The following is a 24,569-nucleotide window of genomic DNA, read 5'->3' as shown; positions in this document are numbered from 1 at the left end:
TTTTTTTTGTGGTTATTCTAAATTGAATGGCCAACCCAGTAATTTTTTTTACTTGATGGTTGAAAGATTAATCTATGAAGAGCCACAAAGCCTACAGTCTTGGAGGGAGACCAAGTCAATTACTGAAGGTGGCTAGTTTGTTATATTAATCATATAACAAACTAGCTATATTTGTTATGTTATTAGTTATGTTTGCTGTATTATGTTATATACTATGTAACAAATATTTTTCTTATATTAGTCTGTATTTCCATATTACTATTATCCATGTTTGTTATAAAAAGGAAGATATCATTCAAGAAAAACAAAATGACATGAAATTACAAAATGTAGACATTTCTTGCAGGTTTAAAGATTTAAAAAAAATTTTTTAATCAATTTTTTCTCAGTTCAAGAACATGTGAGCAACATATACTTATATACTTGTAGGCATTACCTGTTTCAGTGCTACTGCTACAGATGCTATTGCATGGTTATGTGGCCCCCCTTGCAAGCTAGGAAATACTGCAAAGTCAACTTTTTGTTGAAAATCATACTTTATTTCTTTTCCAGCTTTGTCAATACTTTTCACCCCTTTGCGGAAGAAAATCATACCAGCTCTAAAAATACAAATTAATACAAATTAAAATAAATTAATAAAAAACAAATGTAAGTAACCATGAAAGTGAAATTGCACTCTTCCTCCAAAATGCATGCAACATTTCCTGTAGCTTAAGTCACATCTTATTATCTTCATTTTAAAATGGTAGACTTTGTGTGTATTTAGTATACAAAACAATCCCTACATACAAATTGATTGAAAGTTCTTTATTTCAAAAATACAAAAATATATAACGTCCCAAAAATTAAATTGTCCAACATACTTAGGCCATAAGAAAATTCTGATCAGGCATAATTTTCTTTTTTTTCACCTTTGCATGCCTCACCTGGCTTGTATCAGGGGTGATTGTGAGCCCAAGTCAAAATTCTGGAAAATTTCTTAAGTAAAAAAAAAAAAGAGTTTGAATCGAAAAAAATTTAACCAAGGTTTTTTCCTTTTTCTCAATATTTCTTAGTTTACTTAAAATATATTTAAAATTTTACACATACCTATGATGACCTGGAGAAGTAATTGAAATTTACAAATATGTCTTTCTTTCTTGAGTTTATGATTATAATAACTATTTACTGATAAAAAATGAATATTAATCTTGAATATAAGCTTATAAAGAATCTTTCTGGATCTCCCTTACAGACAAATAAAATAAACTGTGTTTTTAAGTTCCACCTTGGAAAATTTGATTTCCAGAAAATTTAGCGATCAAGGATTTTTTTAAACGTCTGAACCTTCGATCTCCGGAAATGTCCGGATCACAGTTAGCGAAAAATCCGGAAATCCAGATTTTCTCCGGAGCACAATCAGCCCTGTTGTATACAGTGAACTCCCGCTACTACGATATCTCATACAACAATAATGCCCTCTATTATGATGTTTTGTGAACTTGCATATGATATGAACTTGCATTATTAATGTTATCCTCCTCTCAATAATGCGATATTCTTTGAAGCAAAAACCCCTGCAAAACTTTCTTTTTAATCTCATTTTAATTTCTGCCTTATTTTTTCCATTTATAATTGGTTTTCAAATAATGTAAAAAAATCTTATTTTATCATCTTTTGCCATTTCCCCCCTTCTTTTCTGACAAGAGAAGACTCACTGCAGTGAATGGCTTTTGTGTTCAGAATTAAATACCTCATCCTTGAATTGCATAGACCACCCCCAAGAGCTTTCACTCTTTGAATTGCCTCCCTTATCTCTTAAGAAGTCACAGATGTAACATTCCTATCTGATTTCATTTCCTCCAAGTTTAAAGCTGATCATGAGTCACAAATGATCACATGCATCACATTAACACCTGAAAGATAATTTCTCAGTAGAAGATGGGAGGAGTACATCAATTGAGAAGATAAATAGGGGAGGAGAAAAAAATGTACACTGACTGTTCTTATTGATGAGGTCATCATTCATCACAGTCACTTGATCAGTGCATGTTGCTTCCCTTCTATTCTTCCCTACATTAAACTACATGCAGTGTTTTATGAACTGGCACAAATTCTAGGATCAAAACTTTTCCCACTCAGGGGTGCCAAAACTTTCCGCTTAATGAGTCTTAAGTGTGTTTAATTCTTTTCACTAGTGTATTTTTCTCTTAGCAGGGAGAACCCAACTTTCATTTCAAGATAAACTTAGCTTTATTAGCGATATTGATGATGGAATGAAGCAGGTTGTGCAGCTAAAAAATACAAATTATCTCAATCTACAGTTGCAATGTTCCTCAAGAAGAGAAAACAGATTGAAGAGGCTGACTTCAAATTTAATTAATCCAAAGCAAAAATGACTAAATGTCAAGACTAATGAAAACATTGATGCTGCCATCTTAATGTGGATTCAAGAGATGAGGGCAACAAATATCCCAATAAATGGACCCTTGTTATGTGCACAAACACAGAAGGAATAGCTTAGGGAACAAAACTTTTAAAGCTAGCAATGTTTGGCCAATAGATTTTTGGGATCGTCGTGGAATAACTTTCCAGGAAGTTCACAGAGTGAGAAAATCTGCTGTTCTGATTAAACAGAGAAATGAATGGGGGCAGGAGAAGATGAAGGATGTTCCTCAAAAGTATGAGAAAGAGAATGTTTAAAACGCAGATGAAGCTAGGCTATTTTTTCAACTCTTACCCGATCCAAAATTGGCATTTAAGGGTGAAAAATTTTACGGCACAAAGAAATCAAAACAAAGACTGACTGTTCTTCCGCATACCAATAGTACAGAAACACAAAATTAAACCTCTTGTTACAGGCAAAACATTGAAGCCAAGGTGCTTTAAGAATGTGAAAAGTCTTCCAGCAGAATATAAAGCAAATAAAAAGGCTCGGACGAAGTCTACATTTTTTTCTGAATAGTTACTGAAGTTAGATAAAGAAATGAAGAAGAGGAAGAAAAAAAATAGCATTGTTGATTGACAAGTGCACTACTCATACCTCATTTCCAAAACTTCACAATGTTGAAATTGTTTATTTCCCAGTCAACTGCACTTCCATTTTGCAGTCACTCGATGTGGGCATAATTGTTTTAAAGGATATTACAGGAAACGTTTGGTTGAATCGATACTTGTAAACATTGAAAATAAAGTAGAACTTTTAAAGTTGTAAATGTTAAGAATGCATGTGACATTATTGCTGGAAATAGGTGGGAATTAACAGAGAAAACCATTCAGAATTGTTGAAAAAAGGCATTGTGTGGGTTAGATTAAACTGTAACTGGTTGTGATGAAAATTCCATGGACAGTAATCTTTCAGATGATCAAGAATGTGCTTTTAATCTCAAGTCTTCATCCCAACTTGAGGAAAAAAATGGACAAAAAATATAGCGTTATCATGAAAGACTATTTAACTGCGAATATGATTGTAAAGTTTTCGCAGGAGTTATTGATAAAGAGATCCTCTCTGAAATTACCGATGAAATGGAAAATAATGATGAAGAATTTAATCATGAGGAAGAAGATAATGATAATCCAAGTCAATCGCAATCCTTGTATTCACCCCAGGAAGCACTTGATTTGGTAAAATCTCAGAGGACATTTTTTTTCAAGTCTTCCATTTACAAACGAAAATCATATTCATGCTTCGGATTCAATGCATACTTTGTTAGTTGATTTACAAGACAGAAAAAATTAATAAACAAACAAAAATATCAGAATTTTTTCCAATAAAAATGGTCTTCAGGTATGTTTACGATCATATTTTCGGAATTTATTTAAATTTTTTAAAATTAATTAACCATAATTAACACTCTGCAAATTTTTTTTATGAAATATATAAATACATTTACAGTTAATACATATATAACATTAAAATTAAAAAGAATCTTATTGTGTCCGTAAAGTATGTAGGCCCTTGATATAACAGTATATCCCTCAACAACAATATATTTATTTGGTCCCCAAAATATAGTTGTAGCGAGATTTTACAGTATATTAAATCAGAAATACCATGAAATCAGGGAAACCATTATACAGAGAAAAAAATTTTCTGAGATTTCCAGAATAAAACTTTACATAATTTTAATAGTAATATAAAAATTTACCAATTAGAAATTAGATTATTAATTTTTCAGTGTCTCAAACATTAAATTTTCATTATGCAAAACAAAAACATTTATTATGCTTTTTATAGAAAATTTTCATTATTAATTTTACTATACACCTTAGATAATAAGTAATTGATTTTGAAAAATATTGATTATCTAATTATTTAATATGTAAAAAGCTGAATTATTCATTGAAATTAACTCTGATGCCAAAAAAAAGTATTTGATTAAGATTTTAAAGATACAATGGGTTATATAAAAGAGCCTATAATAATAGACCGAGGCATTTTAAAGAGCACAAATAAAGTGATGCCATAATCAGTGAAATAAATATGATGAACAATCTCTGTTTCCAGGGTTGGTAGCCACCCTGGAAAGGACTAAGTATATCACTAATTTTAGAAAAAATTGCAGAGATGTCAGATGTGAAGAAACCACACCAAAAAAGGAAGAAAAAATTCAAAAAATTTACCCTAAGCACTATGCATAAAAAATAATTATCAAAGTTTAGACTATTCCTTTAAAATAACATTTTGATGGCAGATTCTTGCGAATAATTCAAATTAATTTTGATAATAATACCTCTTTGTTAAATGCAGTGAATATATATATATATATATGTATATATATATATATATATATATATATGCAGAGAGAGAGAAAGCATGGAAAATAATACAGATTAATAAAAAAAGAAGAAAAATTAATAAAACAAAATATTTCTATAAAATATTTAAAGAAAAAATTAAAAAGCCAGAAAACAAAATAACGAAAAGATGTATTTGAAAGATTAGATTTCTTTTCTTTTTTTAAATAAATGCTAATTTTCTTAAATCATTAAAATTGTAAAATTAAATATCAACGTTATAAACTTTCTTTATAACTGTTGCTGATCAGCAAACTCAAATTTTGGGATTACGACTACTAATGTTCAACTTCGTAGCCTTTCAATTTTTAACCCAATCCAGAAGACAAGAGAACTCCTAGGTCAAGTATTTGGTGAAATTTGCCTTTGTGAAGATTTTTTTGATAGAACCAACCTACATTTGCGTTACACGAAGACCACCAGAACCTCCCACAGTTAGTCTGACGGCAAGGGGATTCTAATCCATGATCCGTCAACCACTGAGGATATTTCATGTCAGCCTTGTGGTCGGCGCAAGTTGGATACAGAATTCGTATACACGAGCCATCGCTGAGATTCGATCCAGGTTCACCTCATTGGAAGGCGAACGCTCTATCCTCTGAGTCATCATGGCTCTTCTTATATAAACTTTCAATTATCCAGTAAAATTTTATTACTTTGCACACGTCCATTTTCTGGCCAACCCAAGGCAATTAAGAAGTCAAACGCCCTTCAGTACCACAGTAAAGCGCCATAAAAGATAACATTTTTCAGGGTGCATAGTCAAATTTTTCAGCAAAAAATAAGCACCTTTTAAGTACTTTTTAAGCACTCAAAAACTGTTTTTAAGCACTTTAAAAAATATTATAATTAGGATATGCACACCAATAATTCTTTTTCTTCATATTGTTGAAAGTTCATATGTTAACAAAATGCAAAATATTTTTCTAAGTTACATGATCCTAATATAATAGCTAGTTTCTGACAAAGAATTCTTTTCGTGATTATATTAGCCACCATAAAAACAATTTCACAATTTTTACATTCAATATTGAGTGAATCATTCAATGTTTTTAAACTTATAATTACTTTATACAATTGTGTAAAATTTTTTTATTCAAAATTATAAATAATTAATTCTACTGTTATTTAAAAAGATTATCTCTTTTGCAAAATGCAACAGAATTGGTCATGAGAATGCATGAATCCTTCCCACCGAATCCACCTCAGTATTCGAACCCTCAAGTATTTCATAAAATGATTGGCGCTTTCATACGCTTCAGATCAATGGTATGTCGAAATAGATTGTGGTTGAATGAATTACGAAAATGTTGAATAGAACATCTTATTACGAAAATATTTTAAATCATTCTTGAAAGATCTTGGTACATGCTTCTCGCTTTATAATAGATTTCGTTTTGTGATTTGTTCCGTATTTTCTTTACAATTTATATTACATATTTTTGCTTTGTTTTATCTCATATATTTTATACTTAATATATTCTACTTTCATTTCAATCTTGAGTTCCCTTACTATTGTATATATATAATTTACTTTGGCTATATCGATACAATATTAGAAAGCACTCCTTTTTTGAGCAGATAATCGTGTGAGCTGATGAAAAGATATCTTTTCATTAGTTTGTTTTCCGGCTTTCTAATACATTTCTTTAAATATTCTTAAAAACATTTTATTTTCTTCATTTTTCACTTTTATAGATAATTCTAAACAAAGCATTTGATTGAACAATAAAGGTAAGATTATATTATTTAATATCACTATTACAAAATAAATGCAATTTATATTTTCAAATTAACTTTTTTTTGGAATACTACATTAGAATAGGAAAAATACCATACCTCATATTATATTATTAGTATAGTATTTATAGTATATAGACACAGGGTTCTTGCTCAATTATTTAAAAAAAAAATTAGGACTTTTTTAGCACTTTTTTAGGACTAAGAAAAAAAAATTAGCACTTGATGTAAAGTAAAAATAACATACTTAATCTATACATGATATTAAAAAAATACAAATAAAGTGTTTCACGATTCATGAAGTAAAAATTACATAATTAATCTATACATGATGCAAATTGCAGCTTAATTTTGTCACAATCTTTTTCCTCAATTTTCTATTTTTGACTTAAGTAATTTAATATGTTTCTCATTTTTAGAACACACTTGCTCTTGTTTTCTGACATTAATTTTGGATTGTTGGAAGCAACATTTCTAACAACAGAATAGTTTATTGGACATTTCTCTAGTAAAGTTTCTAACATTTTGGTGATAAACTTTCTGCAATCTTTCTTTATATTAATATGATCCCGGTCAGAAATAACTTTTGAGGCCAACTGCTTTACAATTTGGTCACCTTTAAAACCTACACTGATTTTTGTCAGAGAGACATAATTCTTTTCATCACAAAAATTAAAATGGCACAGTTTCTCCAGAGAATTTAAGTTTTCTGTAGATTCCGGCTTCAGAATGTTATATAATTGCACACTATGTAATACCAAATCCTGGATATCTGCAGCAAAAAATGGTAAAAGTGGCCGATCTGCTTGATACAGTTTCAAAAAAGGTGAAACTAGCTCCGACACATTTAAGAAAAAGTTCAGCTTAACAAGAATTAATTTGCCTTTTATTGCTTCTTGTAAAGTTAAAAAGGATTTACATTTCACTTTTCTAAACTTGCCAACATTTTTCACATAAGATTTCAGATCATTCCAAAGCAATATTGCTCTTTCAGCTGCAGGTGCATTTTCCAGCCAACGGTGGTAACAAAATTTTAGTGGTAATTTGTTCTCAGTTGATTGATTAATAAAATCTTCTTTTTTTGTGGGTGAATCTTTAAAAAGATAGAAGATTGAGCTCAGGATGGAACCAATGAGCCATTCTGTTTCAGATTCACCTTTGTAGAATGCGTTATTTAAAATATGAAGCCCACAACTTCCTATTGCATTGCATTGAACACCATGTTCTTTTAACAAATCTTCTTGAATATTATTATAAAACTTCCAATTGACAGCAGGACCGTCCATAGAAATCTGCAATAATTTCTTAAGGTCTACATTTTTGACTGATGCATAAAAGCAGGCTAAAAGGTCATCTGCTACAGAATGGCTCAGAAAAGCTGATGTTAAGTATCGCGTCTCTACAATGTTCTTTACTGGGTTCCAAAAGTGGATATGTATATCCAACTGCTTCTGTGTCGCTTTGTTCAAAGACTCATCAAAAAGCAATGCATAAAACTTGGCATTATCAATGCACTTCAGAAGTAGCATGCTAAAATGAGGTGCAAGTCCAAAATGACAGAGATATGCACACTTAGATTCACTGCAGGTGAAATGACGTAATATTGAACTGCCTGGAAACATTGTACTAAATAATTTTCCAGTGTCTTTAGAAGAATTGTAGGGGTAGTAGCTTTCTACAACTTTTAAAGCCCATAAAATCTCAGAAGAAAGAACTTCTTTCCCCAAAGCCCAAGAATCTTCTAAAAAGATGGAGGCAGCAGGAGAGCTGAAGGCAACAGAATTTAAGGATTTAGGGAAACCGATTTAAGGAATCCGATCACTCAAAAAATTTTTCAAAACGCCAAAATAAAAAATATTTAGCACTTTTTTAGGACATTTTAGGACAGCAAGAACCCTGAGACAAGTTGGAGAACAAATTGTGCTCACACATGTGATATTAACGCAATATTTAATATTTGGAGTTGAAAAGATAACTAATAATCTGAAAAAAGTTGATTATTTTATTTATGAAATATTAATTTATATTAACCACACAATAATTTAGTAAATGCTTTTTAGTTGCTATAGCTGTTCCACTCTTATTTTGATTCTTCAATTTTTTTCAAACATGTTTTTGAGCTTTTTTCTCCCCTTTGAAATAAAATTGAAAATTTATAATGAAATGAAAAGGCAATGCTTATACAATATTATAAAAAAGGGTTACTAATAAAAAAGTATTTTAGAACTAAACAGCACAGAATAATTAAAACATACCTTCCACCTCTAAGTGTTTTATGTGTTGTTGTAGTGACAATATCAGCATAATCAAATGGTGTTGGAATAACACCAGCTGCTACAAGACCACTAATATGAGCAATGTCAGCAAGAAGAACTGCTTTAACTTCATCACATACCTAAGAAAAGTATTAAATCTTAAATAATAAGCTTTAAAAAATTATTAAATATGTGACAAATGTGGTAAAGTTCAAAAAAAAAATGAATAATAATATTAATTAGTGACAATTTAGTAAAAGATAATCATAATAATTTGCAATACCATGAAAGAGCTACAATTATTTTCAAAAAATTTACTGTTGCTTGAAGACCTTATCTTAAGCCAGAATAAAAGTAGTAAAGTGTCATTGATAATTTTTTATCTCAACCATCAAAACTAAAATTTCAAATTTCTTCACTATAAATATAAAGTGTCTTTACCTTACCAGTAACTGCTTAAAAAAAATTTTTTGACACCAATTATATTTTTTTAAAGAATACAAAAACATAAAAAGCAACGTTTTACACTGTTTCACAGTAAACTTGCCAATAGTTTAATACAGATAGGTAAAAACTCTAAAACTGCAAATCAAACTTTCTATTAACTTTATTTTCGCATCTTTCAGAAAATCATAAATTTTTTTAAGTCATAACAGTTGGTGAATTTTGATAAATCAAAAAATCTTTCAGAAATGGTACTATTATTCATGATAACATTAAGTAAAAAATTTTTCTTTTGAAAGCAAGAGCTTTTTTAATTCAGAAAAAACCTGAACTGATAAATTCTAGGATAAAACTTAAGCATTTTAAGACTCAGGGCCCAAATTGAAAAGTTTATACTTTATTTTGTTTATTACAAAACAGGATATTTTTTTAGTAAAATATTTCAACATATTTAATTTTTGATCGATTAATTTTTTTAATTGGGATATTTTAAAAAGTAAAACTCAAAAAAAGACTAAAGTATTAGAATGATAAAATAGTAACACAACCATTTTGGCACAGAAGAAAAAAAATATTTTGGAGAAAAATAAATTTGGTTTTGGGAGCAGAAAAATGCTGGTAAAATTACATTTTTGACCATATAAACATATACCTTTTACTACACTTAACAGAGCTTGAATAAAATGCATTATTAAAAAAAAGAATGTATCAGAAATGCAACAAAGATATATTTAAATAAGTGTAAAAGAAAGAATTTTCCATTAGATTTGACACATATTTTTTAATAAGAGTGCTTTGCTAGCCTGCAGCTATAATCAATCAAAAATTAGTGTTATTGCACGCTCTTATGAATTATTTACCTTAAGTTTCCTATGTAAAGTTATCACATGAAAAATTAACAATAACTTTGCAACTTATGGGAATTAGGTTACCGAATTTGTATTTTAAAAGGTACATGAAACCAAATATTTCCGATATTGATACTCTTTTGTAGCAAGTTTCTATAAACTTAATTAGTGGAAAATCAACAAAAACGAATGAAATAAAATTGAAATTATCTATTAAGCCAAGCAAAAACTATGGAAAATTCTGAATATCACATTTTAAAAGACATAACTCCGATTATGATAAATAATAAGTGCCATGAATATGTAGGGTGGTGATATTGTAGTTATCAGCTTTGGAGGGTGGGAAAAAAAACTGTTACCACAGTAAAAATAACGGCAATAACAGAAATATTTACTTCCACAGCTAACAAAGTATTAATGATGCCAATAATGGCTTGTCTTTTTTTACAGACTTAAAAATAAGTACTGATATTTGATACACCATCCTCATAATATGTATATAACATCGTCGCAGGTTCATTAGATTTGTGGGACAGATCACTCTTTTTTCTATTTAGCTGAATATTTCTGCCCCACATGCTCTTGATCCAAATATATTTTTAAAAAAATGCCTAAATTTGACAGGATTTCTTCTTCGAACTATTCTGCTATAAAATCCTTTTTCCTGCATTTATATATCGTTTTTCAGCCATTTCTAGAGGGTTTTGCAAATTTTGAGATTTTTATTATAATGATGTATGATTTTCAGGTGTTATCAATATTGATACACTTGATTTGCAATAATTCTGTTGTAAAGTAACTTCTTTTGATGATAGTTTTTATAAGCAGTTATTTTCTCTTTTCCCAGCCATTTCTACATGCTTTTTCAAATTCTGATATTTTTAAAACAATATTATTAAAACATGCAAATTTTGTATTAGAGTAATAATTGTTTGACAAACTCTATTTGTGATGATTTAATGGAAAAACAAGTTGTTTTTGGATTGTTTTTTACCCATTCTTACATAGTTTTTTGCATTCCAAAATTTTTAATAAATACGATGTTACAACATGGAAATTTTTAGATGTGAATAACAACTTCTTTTTAATGATATATTAGAAAATTACTTTTTGACGTGTTTGATTCTATTGCAAATCCAAATTATTTTAAGAACCTCTTTTTCAGCACTACCACTTGTTACTGTTTTTTCTAATTCCAACTTTTTTTAAATGAAATTATTATGAATTCTAGGTATTTTTTGACATGCTCTACTTGCTTAATTTATCCTACCTAATTTATTTACCACATAAATGTCTTAATCGACATTTAAGAGAAAAAATTTAAATTGTTTGCCGCTTTGGTGCAATAGAAATGATTTTTATTTTAGGCAATAAAGTATTAATTTTTCCAACAAAGAAAACTTTAGAATGCTTCATTAAATGAATAATTTTTAGATGTTATTTAAAAATCTCGAAGGATTTTTTTTATTTATAGAAGATAGATTTTTGAAGATAAATTACCATTATACACCCGCGTAATTGATTATTTTGTTTTTAATTTTTTTCTAATTACAATAATGAAGCAAATAAAAATTCTGAAAAATATGGAGAACTAGAAGCGCTAGACATTTAAAAATTGCTAATTTTTTAAGAAATCTAACAATATTACCAACTTAAGAAAATAAATTATTGATTTTAAATTAAAATTTTATGTAAAGCAACTAAACAACTCTTTGTTTTACTTATATGTAAAAAAAAATTGTCCAAAGGACACTGTGATCTCTTAAATGAAAAATATTTTTTATGTACTTATATTTTACTGAAATTTGCCAAAGAATAGAGTAATTAAAATAGCCGACCGGACTGTGTAGTGGTCAGAGAGCTGACCTCACTTCAGAAAGGTCCTGGGTTCGAATCCTGAACAACACATGAATGTTCTATCATTCTCTGTACTATCAGTCTTTACTGTGGGAGCAATATTATCCCACCTAATATGGTGCCCCTGAAAGAGTGGCCTACAAATCTGCCTTACTAATACTTGAATGACGAGTGTCAATTGGGTGGACATTGGAAAATAAAAGAGCAATTAGAAAAAAAAGAGCAATATGATTGACAAAAAGTCACATACTTCTCGAAAGCGTTTATAATCCAGAAGTCTTGAGTAAGCACTGGTGCCAGCAATAATTAATTTTGGTCTGAAAAGTTTGGCCATGTCTCCCAACTTTTCATAGTCAATCAAACCAGTATCAGGCTAAAAAAAATTTATAATAAATCTACCAAGCACAACAAAATAAAAAATTTCATATAAAACAATATTTTGTGCTTTCGTTTAAAAAGAAAAGGTATACAAAAATTTTATCACTTGCAGACTATTTCAAGCTTATTGCCTAAGAATTAAATGTGGATACAAATTCTAAATATATATAATATGCCAAATTGCATTACAAAATACATAATCTAAAAATCCTTTTAACTCATTAGGATTAATCACACTTATATAGAGGGTAGAAAATTCTAAATTAGAATCTATCTATGCAGAAAAAACATTCTAAGGGCTTAGATTAAGAGCAAAACAACAACAAAAAAATATTTTTGAAAAATACTGGTGCAAAGGGGTTAAATATAAAGAAACACTTGAAGAATCTATTAAATTCCATCAATCCATTCCTTGAAGAATTCCATTTACATTAGCCAACAGGTTTCACTTAAACATATCTCTTTTAATAAGCCTTCCTTCCTTCCTTCCTCAATGGCACGACAGCCCCGGGTGGGCCCTGGCCTTCTCAATCAACTTCCTCCAGGCCTGCCTCCGCCTGGCAGTTGTCTTCCAGTTTGAGACTTTTAAGACTGAAAAGTCTCTTTCCACGCAGTCGGCCCATCTCAGCTTTGGTCCACCTCTGGGCCTTGATCCGATGGGCTGAGCCAAAAAGATTATGTTTGTCAAACACTCTCTGTTCATTCGAATGATGTGACCAGCCCATTTTATTCTTTGGATTTTTACATACTTGACAACATCAGGCTCTCTAAAAGCCCGTTAGAGTTCTGAGTTTGGACGTCTGTACCAAGTACCATCAACTTGTTTGCCCCCAAAAATGGATCTTAGGATCCGACGTTCGAAGATTCCCAAGGAATTCTCATCTTTCTGTGTTGTTGTCAAAATTTCTGAGGCATATGTTAGGATAGGTCTGATTAAGCATTTATAAATCAACAGTTTAGTATCCCTTTTCAGTAGGTTTGATTTTAAATATTTTTTTAATCCATAAAAACATTTACTTGCACTATTAATTCTTCTTTGCATTTCGGGTGCGATATTGCCATTAACGTTGACTTCAGAACCAAGATAAAAAAAACTGTTTACTTTTTCAAACTTGTATTCACCAATTTGCAAGTGAGTTGTAGAATCAGTTATTTTGGTGCATTGCATATACTTGGTTTTCTCCTGGTTAATAGTGAGATGCATTTTTTCTGCCTCTTTTTCCGTGGATAGAAAAGCTTGCTTTAAGTCAGATTGTGTTCGCGCTATGATGTCAATGTCATCGGCAAATGCGAAAATTTGTACAGACTTATGAAAGATATGTCCTCTGGTATTGATTCCTGAATCTCTGATAATTTTTTCTAATGCCAAATTGAAGAGTAGGCATGCCAATGCATCGCCTTGCCTTACACCATTTTTTACCTCCATTGGTTCCGAGAAGTCATTTTGGATTTTAACTTTCTGCATGGTCTTACACAGTGTAAGTGTGGTGAGTCGTACAAGCTTGTCCGGGATATTGAATTCTCGCATAGCTTCAATGAGTCGCTTCCGGTTTACACTGTCGTAAGCAGTTTTGAAATCCACAAATAGGTGGTGGGTACCAATTCCAAATTCCCTGGTCTTTTCCAGAATCTGTCTTATGCTAAATATTTGGTCAGTTGTAGACCTGCCCTTCCTAAAACCGCACTGGTATTCACCAATGATGTTTTCTACATAGGGGTTAAGTCTTTTAATAAGTCACTTCTTGAAAAATCATTTAAAAGAGTAAGTCTATTTAAGAGAAAAGAGCTCGGCACAAGGATATTTTCCGGCATCTATTTTATTTTAAATTTCCATTTTAAACATAATTTTTAATTGTTTCTTTATTATTTAAAATAATTTTTTCCTTCATAATTCATTGAAATATTCTTTAAATTTGAAGTAAAATTGTTATTTAATTTGTGCTTTTTTATTCATCCTAATTTCTTTTTAGTCAAATAAGTAAAAAAGATCACATACTTGCGTCGTAAGGTAAATTTTAGTCAATCATATTATTTGAATTATTAGAGATAGTCGCAGGTCTATGATACATTTAAGTTTCCTGCTTGGAAAAAAATCATTATCTTCTCACTTTTGTACATTCTTAAATTCAGAGAGGATGTAATTTTTGCTCAGAGGGATTTTCTCCTGCTAGCATTACTTTTGTAATGTTTGACTCTTATATTTAATACTTGAATTGAATACTTAAATTGAAATAAACTCTGTTTGGATTTAATTAAAACTGTTTACCTTTAATTTTGTTTTCATACCTATATGATGTGGCAGTGGTTTATTTTTAGATAAAGGAAATATTTTAAAAATTAGACTTTCAATATTAGTGCAGATATTTTTCAATAGATTAATTCTATTGCAATTCTAATTTTCAGAAGTATGAACTCTTGTGTACCTCAATTTTTGTTAATTTTATTAATTTGTGTAACTGGTCATTTTTGATAAATTAAGAATAGCCTTAAAATATTGAACAAGAAAGTCAAAATAAAAAGATTTGTAAATGGCGAGTAATTCCTTAGATTATTATTCGTATTTATTATTGTGTTGCCTGAGGAGTAATTGGGCGAATTCCAGATTATAAGCCAGATATTTTTTCTTAAGAAAAATAAATTGCAAAAATGCAGTAATTAAAATATGCAAATGTAAAATGGTTCTTTAAAAATAAAATAACGAATACTATATTTTTTTAAAAATTATTTTGGCTTTCATTATTACTTGGAGTTTATTCTCAATTTGTAGGTTAATTATAGATTACATTAAAATTTAATAAATTTTTTCTTTTCTGAAAAAAACAACATTTTTTTAAAATTAATATTTTTTATTAATTTCTGTTGGAGATTGAAATGGGCTACAGGTGGCATACAGCAGAACTCTCTACCTATAGCAACACTTCACATGCTTTCACCATTAGTGAGTGGAGAGTCAAAGAAGGAAGTACGTTAGTTCTGGTCTTGATTTTTAAATAGATTAAAATTTTTTAAGTTAGGAATCTATATGGAACAGAAAAATACATTAAACATAGTACTAAAAGAAAGCTTCATGGAAATATTTTTAACAATTAAACATGAAAAATATTAAGGGGGAAAACATCGTAGTACATTTCTATACAATTGAAAAGAAGAAGAGAGGAAATGGTCAAAGGCATGGAACCGAACTTCTCCCCAGATAGCGTATTTGGGCATTGCGATTGCGAATATCTCTAGCATGGACTAACTATAACATATTTATCTCTTGAAATAATTGTAAAAATATTTATTAATTGTTAATCATAGGAATATATCTCAATAGTTGCTGCCATTTAATATTTTTGGTAGTAAACTTACTACCAAAGGTTTTTAAGACTAAAATTGAAAGGAGTAAATTTTTGTTTTAATTTCGTATCTTTAAGATACAGTGAAACCTCCGTTAAGCGGACATTCATGGGACCAATAAATTTGTCCGCTTATGAGAGTTGTCCGTTTACGGGAGGGGTACCCTAATAACGAAATTTAACACCGTAAATTGTTTTTAGAATGTTTTCAAAGATGTAGAAATAATTAAATAATATCTACAAGGATACTATAAATATCTACAAGAATATTTATTTAAACTATAAGAAAGATAAAAAATGAATATATAAAGAAGTTTGATATAAATGCATAATTCTGGATGTAGTTACAAATAAATAAATATAATTTTCCTACTAGCATAGATACTCAAGCATAGATACTCACATATGATACCGAATAGGAGCTTTCTGTCCTCAGTCCGTTTCAATTATTAGATTTACATCCCCTTACACATACCTATCATATAATAGGGAACGTGGTTAATACCTTCTTGGAAAATAAACCTCCCATAATTCACAAAAAAAGAAGTAATGCATACCTGTAAGTCATGAGGACCTATGGAGGTGATTATTCACAATTGATCAGTTATCAAGTGTCTGAATAAATGTTTCATTTATATAAACACCTCAAAGATTATACTTCTGTTCTATTCTTTTAACCCCAGTCCTGTTAAATACAATCTTCAAATTGATAAGAAAATTAAAGAAATTTTCAATGGGGAAGAAGCATTGAGAGATGTCATTTCAACTTGAGGGGTCTCATAACCTGTGTGGTCCAGATGAAAAGATCAAAAGATGCCGATTTCAGAATTATTTCAGGAGTGCAGTACCATTTTCTCTCCTTTCTTTACAAAGATAAGGCAAGGTGACAGGAGAAAGATTGATTTTTCAGTGGTGAAATAGCTTAACTATATTTTTAGTTACGGATAAGGCAAAAATTTTTATTTACATGCTTTAAAAATGGTGAAAAATTGCATTTTAAAGCAAAAACAGTTTATTTTTCAAATTTAGAAAAAGTAGTGTCCGGTTTGTAGAGATAGAAAACAACGTTTCAGGACCAAAATGACTGTCCGCATCCGGTTACGGGAGTGTCCGCTTTGCGGAGAATGTACATAATGGTTTATTCATAGAAGATTCCCGGGGAATTAAAAATATGTCCGTATAGAGAGGCGTCCGTCTTGCAGGAGTGTCCATAACAGGAGGTTTCACTGTATATTGTTTTGTGGATCCCAATGGTTAGTAGCATTTGTTTAATACTAATTGTTTGTTTATTAATTGTGGGTTAGTTGCAATATTGGTACATTTTTGCCTATTGTGTTTAGAATTATTTTAGAATCTTGATTTAAGTTAGATTCATAAGTTACTTTAATACTTTCCTTTTTTACATCACTCAATAATGACGAAATTGTCCTGAATTGTTGTGGCCACTTTGCTGTGGTAATGCATACAAATATTACATCATTTGATAAACTAATTTATTCATTATTTCTCCTATAATTTAGTTACTTAAATCAATACAATTATGATCAACATTTTAACACAGTCAAGTAACATTTTTGTCACACAACTAATCGGCATTAAGAGGTTATTAAAAATGAAACTAAAATCAAATTAAAAATTCAATTTCTAAAGATTTTTTTCATCATTTATGCAAAATGTTACAAAAAGTTTGGAAATCTAGTAAAAAAACTAAAATGTTTAACTGTATGCAATATGTATATAAAAACTTCAACTCACATTTAGTTTATATCCCATAGATTCAAAGTAAACTGAGGTTGCAGAGATGCGCTTGTGATCATTCATGAAGCCATGGGTTAAGCTATAATATTGATTTCATGTAAGCAAAAATGATTTATAAATGATTATATAGATATAAGTTTTGAAAAAATACAACTGAGATAATAATAAAAAAAACAATTAAACTAATAAATAATAAAGAAAAAACTTAACATATTGGCATGTAATTATTATAATTTTTTTATGATTGTATTATGAATCTTTTATTATGAAACTACATTGTATTTTATTGTCTTTTTAAAAAAATTTTTTTTTAAGTAAATTAGAAAAAAAGTAATGCATAGATAAAAACTATAAGAAGAACAAAATGGATTTTTAAGAAAAATCTTTTAAGCTACTTTGGAATCAATAAGACATTTAATATTAAGCATAGCCCAACTTTAGTCAACTGATCAGAAAAATGATTATTTTTGTTCTTTTTGAAATAAATCTGAAAACTAATCATAGTGTTGCTCCAGAGCAGCAAAAATTTAATTATTTTAACATGATTAATTTAATATAACATAGTTAATTTAACATGATTTATACTTTATATCTATACATTCTAACAATACTGTAATTTTTGCCATAAACAATGAATGCTCTTTTTCACACTAGAAATATGATAAAAATTTAAAGAAATTAAAACAGTTTTGTATAAAAATATTAAATAGTAAAATAGTATTTCATACAAATTCTTCAACTGTTTTATAAATAGTTATTGCATATTACATTTGAAGAACATTGAAAATAATTAAAGAAGGAAGTCTGTCTGACACATTTAGTTCATTACCACTTACGATAACAAAAAAATAAATTGTCAGTAAATACTTAATACAATGAAACATAATTATATATTTAGCTATGAAATTGAAATCGCAATAAGAATTATCAGTCTGATACTACAATATTTCTGAAATAATGATGCTAAGCAAATTATGCTGAAACTCTAATACTTTTAAAGTTAGATTTTGAAGTTGTACTTACTGACCACCATCAGGTAAATCTAAGCCCATCAAACGATCATGAGGACTCAATAAAGCTGTATAAGCTGCAAAATTAGCAGGAGAGCCAGAATAAGGTTGCACATTAACACCCCATTTTTCTGGATCTAAGTGAAAAGCTTCAAGTGCTCTCTTTTGACACAACAGCTCAATTTTATCAATAACTTCTGTTCCTCCATAATACCTGAAACAGCATAAACCCATTTATAACAATGAATTAGCAGCAGTAAACCTTATTATATGTATAAATTCTTTGATAGGATGCTCAATTTCAATATTCTATCATAACATAAAAATTTTAAATTACGTTTAATGTACCACGAATTCAAGGGTTGACTACAAAAATTTTGAGATTTAGAAAATTTGGGATAATAAAAATCTAGAATTTTAATTCAATATTTTGGTATAGATATTTTGGTATAATATTCAACTACAGGTCACCAAAAAATGTATTCTGCTACAAGTGTTTTTGTTTTCTCTATTAACTACGTAGCAACTGAGTAGGGTATAAAAATCTTTTGAAATATTGAAAACTTTGAGTTATCAAAGTTTGTGACGTCAAGGTTTGACTGCATGAAGAAGATGAAAAGAATTGCCATTATTACTTAATTGTAATATTTTTATAAGAAACAAAGATGTGAAATAATAAAAGCCATAAAACTATGCAGATATCTTTGAAAAATCTTGTTTAAACTTAACACCAGGAAGCCTAGAGCAACAAAAAGTTAGAGGAAAAGAAAGAGCCATATAAGGGGCAAAATTGTTTCTGAAAAAAGAAAGATTATAAAATTTTCTTAAAATAACACTATTTTTGACTCACAGGCTCCATTTAAATCTTTAATCAAAAAGAGAAAAGTAAAGTATTTTCAGTACTATATGATGGGAATTTAAAATACATTTACAGAAAAAAAAAGCACCAAAAAGTATTTACAGCAAAGAACTTTACATCAAATGAAAAGCTACAGTCAAAGTAATTTTTTTTTGAGTAAATTTTCAATTATTTCTCTAACCAACTGCCTTGTTTTTAGAAAAATATGCAAGGTCAAAGTAAAAATTTGATTTTCAAATAAAAGGAAGTGCGGAATTATTAAAATAAACTTTTATATCTTGTAAGTATATCAGTGCTGAACTAAAGAGTTAAACGCATGTCAGTGAAAAAATATTTTTCAATTCATTTTATAAAGAAAACTAAATTAATATAGAATAGTGAAGTTAATTTTATTCTTTAATAAGACAGTTGATATTTCTTGTGAAACAGAAAAGAAGGTCTTGGACATAAAGAATGGCAATATGAACAAACCACTGAACTATCATGGCCTCCCAACAATTATCATTTAATTAAAAATGCAAAATATGCATATATTTTATGTAAAGCAATAAAGGAAGGAAAAATAAATGTTGAAAAGAAATCTGCAAGTCTGACTTAGAGATGAGGAGAGGAAAATGTTTCACTATTTTATTCCAGAAGATTTTTAATGTCAAAAATGTAATTTTCAATAGGACATATTTGCACTTTCCTTATTTTTTCTTATTTGTCAATTTCTGTACCATTTACAGAATAATAGTTATAATTCTAACTTTGCAGTTTAGATAAATAAATTTAAGTTTGATTATGTTGTATTTAAGATTTCTCAAGTAGTTTAATTTGCAACTTATTCTCATAACAAATCAATTCATAATATTTCATAATAAAGAGGACTCTCAGAAAATGAATCACACATTACTCTTATTTGATAAATTAAATAATGAAGTAGTAACAGAAGGAAGTAGATGTTACCACTGTAATGGCTGCTACAGTTAAAAAGAGAATTCCTCTCATGTAAATAGAACTAGATTATAATTTTAAAAAAATATCCATTCTGTTCTGTCAAGCTATAAGCAATGAAGAGCGATGAGCAAAATCCTAATTTTAAAGAACAAACTGGTGAACAAACAAAATGGTTATTTGTGATTTCAAATTTTAATGATGCTATAAAATCATGGAAATTGCAAAAGAAATTAGAATTTTAATGTAAATAAAAAATTTAATTTAATTGTTTTTCTGCATACAAGTTTTACTCTTCTAAAATAAATGTCCCTCCTCAAAAAAGTCATGGAGTATTTTCATTCCTTGAAAAAGAAAAAAAAACCTACCTACATCTTCATAATAAAAAAATCTTCATAAAAAAAATCTTCATAAATAAAATCAATTAAGGCATCTTTGGGTAGCTATTTCTTGGTTTCCCTGGTTTTGGATGGATCATTCCTTCATTTCCTTATAACAAATAAGGAACTCCTTTTCATAAATCATAATAAAGTTGTAAAATTATATGAAATATTTAATTTTGCGTAACAGCTTTAAATACTGTAGTATACTAATTATTTCACAGGTTCAACATAGAAAAATGAATTTCAATCTTTTAAAAACACACACAAAAAAAGAAGATAATAATGAAATTATAATTATTTCAGAAAAGTAACAACTTCTAGAAACAAATAACAAAAAGTGACATGGAAACTTCTAATTACTTTGCATGAATAATAAAATAATAATTAGAAGTGTGTTAATGATTTATTTTAGATTATTTTTCCAATTTTTCTTGACAAAAAGATTAATGATAAAAATTTATGAGAGATTTAATTTCTTGGGTTTAAGCATTTCTACTTTGACTAGATGTTAAATTAATAGTTAAGAGGAAAAAACAATATCAGCTAATATCAATAAATAATATAATAAGCAATGATAGTTAAGTTATTTCTTTTTCTATTTTGAGCATAAGATTATCTTAGATCAGAAAGTTAAAATTTAAGCACAAATATTTATAGCAAAATTTTAGAAGTAAATAGCAATTTGTGAAAGCAAATTTCTGGACTTGATTTTGAGGTTGTTCATACACAGTCAAAATTTTTACAGTACAAAAAGTTAATATTATGGTAATACAATAAAATACAAGAGCTAAATTATGAATAGAAATAAAAATTTAATATACCTTTGTCCAGGATAACCTTCAGAGTACTTGTTATTCAAACAAGAACCTAAAGCCTCTAAACAGGCTCTGCTAGCAAAATTCTGCAAAATAATTGTAATGCTAGTTATAAAGTATTTTTAAAAAACTGTATCATATTTAAATGGAAAATTATTAAAAATAATACAGAAACTACTATAATAGCTATGAAGGGGACCAATTTTAATACTCATGTAAAAGTAGATTTCCCATTGTTCATTTTGTAATTTATGAGTTAAAAATGATTAATTATCTATAAATATATATATATATATGGCAAGCATATAAAACTATAAAAAAAAAATTATTGACAGCATAGTGATATAATGTGCAAAAAAATTTAAGTCATAATTCAATTAAAGAGATTAAATTTATTTCAGAAAATTTAATTTACTCGCAAAGATTTAAGTTTTTGGCTGATACTTTTCAAATTTTGAATTTTCTACAAATAGAAATAAAAATGTAATATATTATAAAATAAAAATTCCAATTTCATATTTACACCTGGTCTATTTCTATGAATGTGACCATCAAAGTATTTCTTGTAAAAAATATATTTTAGATACATTTTGTTACACAAAAATAAAGGAAGTTTTTAAAAAAATTCAATTTCAAATTAGGCAGAGGTGTCTGAATTTGCACACACACACAAAAAAAAAAAAAAAAAAAAAAAAACTTGTTCTTATTTATCATTTTATTCTACAAAATAGCTTACATATGACACACCAGTATATTCCACAGATAATTATGAGTTAAATGTACCTGAAAAGCGAAAAATAATGCTAAAAGATATAACTGGCTTAATAAAAATTTATGCTTAAGCCTTCAAACTAAAACGATAAATCGAATTACTTCAGATGCAATCAACTCTAACCCAGATGTTTGTCTATGCTTTTCTTCCCGAACAAGTTGCCACATTTCAGGATCATCTTCTGCCAATGTTTCAGTTCCTTTCCACACAGCATACGAAGAGCTGGGTATAAAACACTCTCGAGAAAGAACATTTTTAAATAAAATGCTGCTCTATAAAAAAAAAAGTATAATTAGGAAAAATTCAGAAATTATGAAAAAATATGCAACTATAAACAATTAGCAATTATCTATCAATGTTCTTCCTAAGCATTTTTAGAAGGACTGCCAGCCCTGCCTCTGCCTTTTGATGCGCCCTCTTTGCCGGTTTAGTAAAATTAAGCCGACATCCCTTAAAAACACTGCCCATTTATTCATATTCCATTAAAAAAATTAATAAATCACTGTTTAAATAATAATTACACACTAGTAAAATTATCTGTGTATATAGGTTTAATTACAAATATTTATTTTGTTAGTATCTTTTTTGAAAAGGGACATTAATGAATATTTTAATTTATTTTAAAAATAAAAACCACTTTTTTTTTAAAAAAAAAAGCACCTTTAAATGTTTATTGTCTCATAATTTTCAATTTAAATTATATAAAAAAGCTTTTAAGTTGTTTATTATTTAATTTTAGTATACTTTTTATGAAAAAATTTGTGCACAATTGTCTTTTAGGATGTCTTTAATTATTTTTCATTAACTACAAATTTTTATTTTAGTTTGATAATAAATGAGTATTACTTTTTGAAATACATACATAAAAAATATAAGTGGGTAGTTAAAAAATTGTTGAGGATCAAATTCAGTAATTACACATTTGATAAATTTTTACAGTGTTTAGTGAGTGCTGTTTCAAAACTCCAAGTGTCCTTTTCTGAGAGGAAGTATCCTGACCTTTTTTACTTCTAAGGAGAACTCTTCTTTATCTATGCTAAATTAAGAAAAGGTTTTTGCCTGATATTTTTTAAAGCTGAATTTTTCACAAATAGAAATAAAATATTTCATAAAATAAAGATACTAATTTAATAGTTGTGCCTGGTCACATGTATTTTTATGAATGTGACTATCAATGTATTTGAAGTCAAAAAAATAAATAGTAAGCACACACACTGTTCCCTATTGTTTTTTTTGTTTTTTAGCTATGCAGAATTTTGATACCTCTGTATGGAACTATTTTGCTGTTTTAAAAAATTCATTGCATAGTCAAAAATTTAATTAAATAAAAAAATTTCTAGAATTCATATATGTAATAATTTAATAAATGTAACTAAAATTAAGGCTAGATTTAGATAAAATATGCCACACATTTTCATTTATTTCAAAATAAATAATTTTCAGATATAATAATAACTGAAATTTTAGAAATTAATTTAGATTTTTAAAATATAATTCATAAAAGAAGAAATATTTTATAACTTACACTTAATTTTGACTCGTAAAACAATTTAGAAAAATGTTTGTACGATAAGCACTTAATAACTAATTTTTTTATAGGTTTATTTTTTAAATTCAATAGTAGATGAAATATTTAACCTTTAAAACCTCAAACATTTTTACTAGAGGTCATGTAGGAATATTTCTGAAAATACAAATATAAAAACTAATATTTTAAACTAGTAAAACAATTTGTGTTCTCAAATTTGAGACATCACATTTTTAATGTTATTGAAATAATGTTTTTCCAAAACTTCTCTAAGCCTTGTGTATTTAAAAGAATTGTTGGTCAACCACACAAAATTTTGTTTAATTTTTCTCTTTTAAAAATGGTTAAATTTTTAATTCTAGAAAGAATAGAACCTCCTATTATCACCATTTTTAAAGCATTTAATGTATAAATTGAGCCCAAATGGTGATTAACTCTCCAAATTTTTGCTCATTATGCATTAAGTAATTCATTTGTAATAAGCAACAAAGATTGATAAAATACAAGGCAATACGATGGAATTAGAATTATAGAGTTAATAATATATGAAATATTTAATTGAACCAAATAGATAAATTGATAGTTAAAACTACCCTACAATTCAAATTAAATCCGAGACTACTACTAAAACAATTTCAAGCTTTACTTTGTATAATTTGTTTCTTAATAGATATTAGAATTGCCATATAAACAGAAAGAAAATAATTTTGTAAGCAATAATGACCAGCATAATAAACATCTTGAGCAAGAAAGAATGGATAAAGCGCATACCTGCAATTATTTTCATATGATAATAAAATGAATTTATAATACCACAATTTCCCAAAACTGATTGCTTTGTAGCATTTCAGTTTATTCAGTGAATTTTTCAG

The 24,569-nt window shown here is 28.2% G+C and overlaps 1 protein-coding gene across 1 annotated transcript in view; it reads right to left on the bottom strand.

Moving 5' to 3' along the window:
* LOC107456714 (serine hydroxymethyltransferase, mitochondrial) overlaps positions 1 to 24,569 on the bottom strand; it is a 37,566-nt gene that overhangs the window by 12,030 nt on the left and 967 nt on the right. Inside the window, exons 3-9 of the mRNA XM_016074656.4 lie at positions 22,271 to 22,441; positions 21,404 to 21,483; positions 18,418 to 18,618; positions 17,392 to 17,473; positions 12,171 to 12,293; positions 8,772 to 8,911; positions 437 to 599 (exon numbers count right to left, since the gene is read on the bottom strand). Of these exons, the coding sequence (XP_015930142.1) occupies positions 437 to 599; positions 8,772 to 8,911; positions 12,171 to 12,293; positions 17,392 to 17,473; positions 18,418 to 18,618; positions 21,404 to 21,483; positions 22,271 to 22,441 (960 nt within the window). The remainder of the gene's footprint in view (positions 1 to 436; positions 600 to 8,771; positions 8,912 to 12,170; positions 12,294 to 17,391; positions 17,474 to 18,417; positions 18,619 to 21,403; positions 21,484 to 22,270; positions 22,442 to 24,569) is intronic.

The sequence above is a fragment of the Parasteatoda tepidariorum genome, chromosome 11 (assembly GCF_982258835.1).
Source record: "Parasteatoda tepidariorum strain Cologne lab strain chromosome 11, Ptep-v5.0, whole genome shotgun sequence".
In the NCBI taxonomy this organism is placed as follows: Eukaryota; Metazoa; Arthropoda; class Arachnida; order Araneae; family Theridiidae; genus Parasteatoda; species Parasteatoda tepidariorum.
Note: the sequence above shows the minus strand (reverse complement) of the source record. Positions and strands in the feature narration are given on the sequence as shown.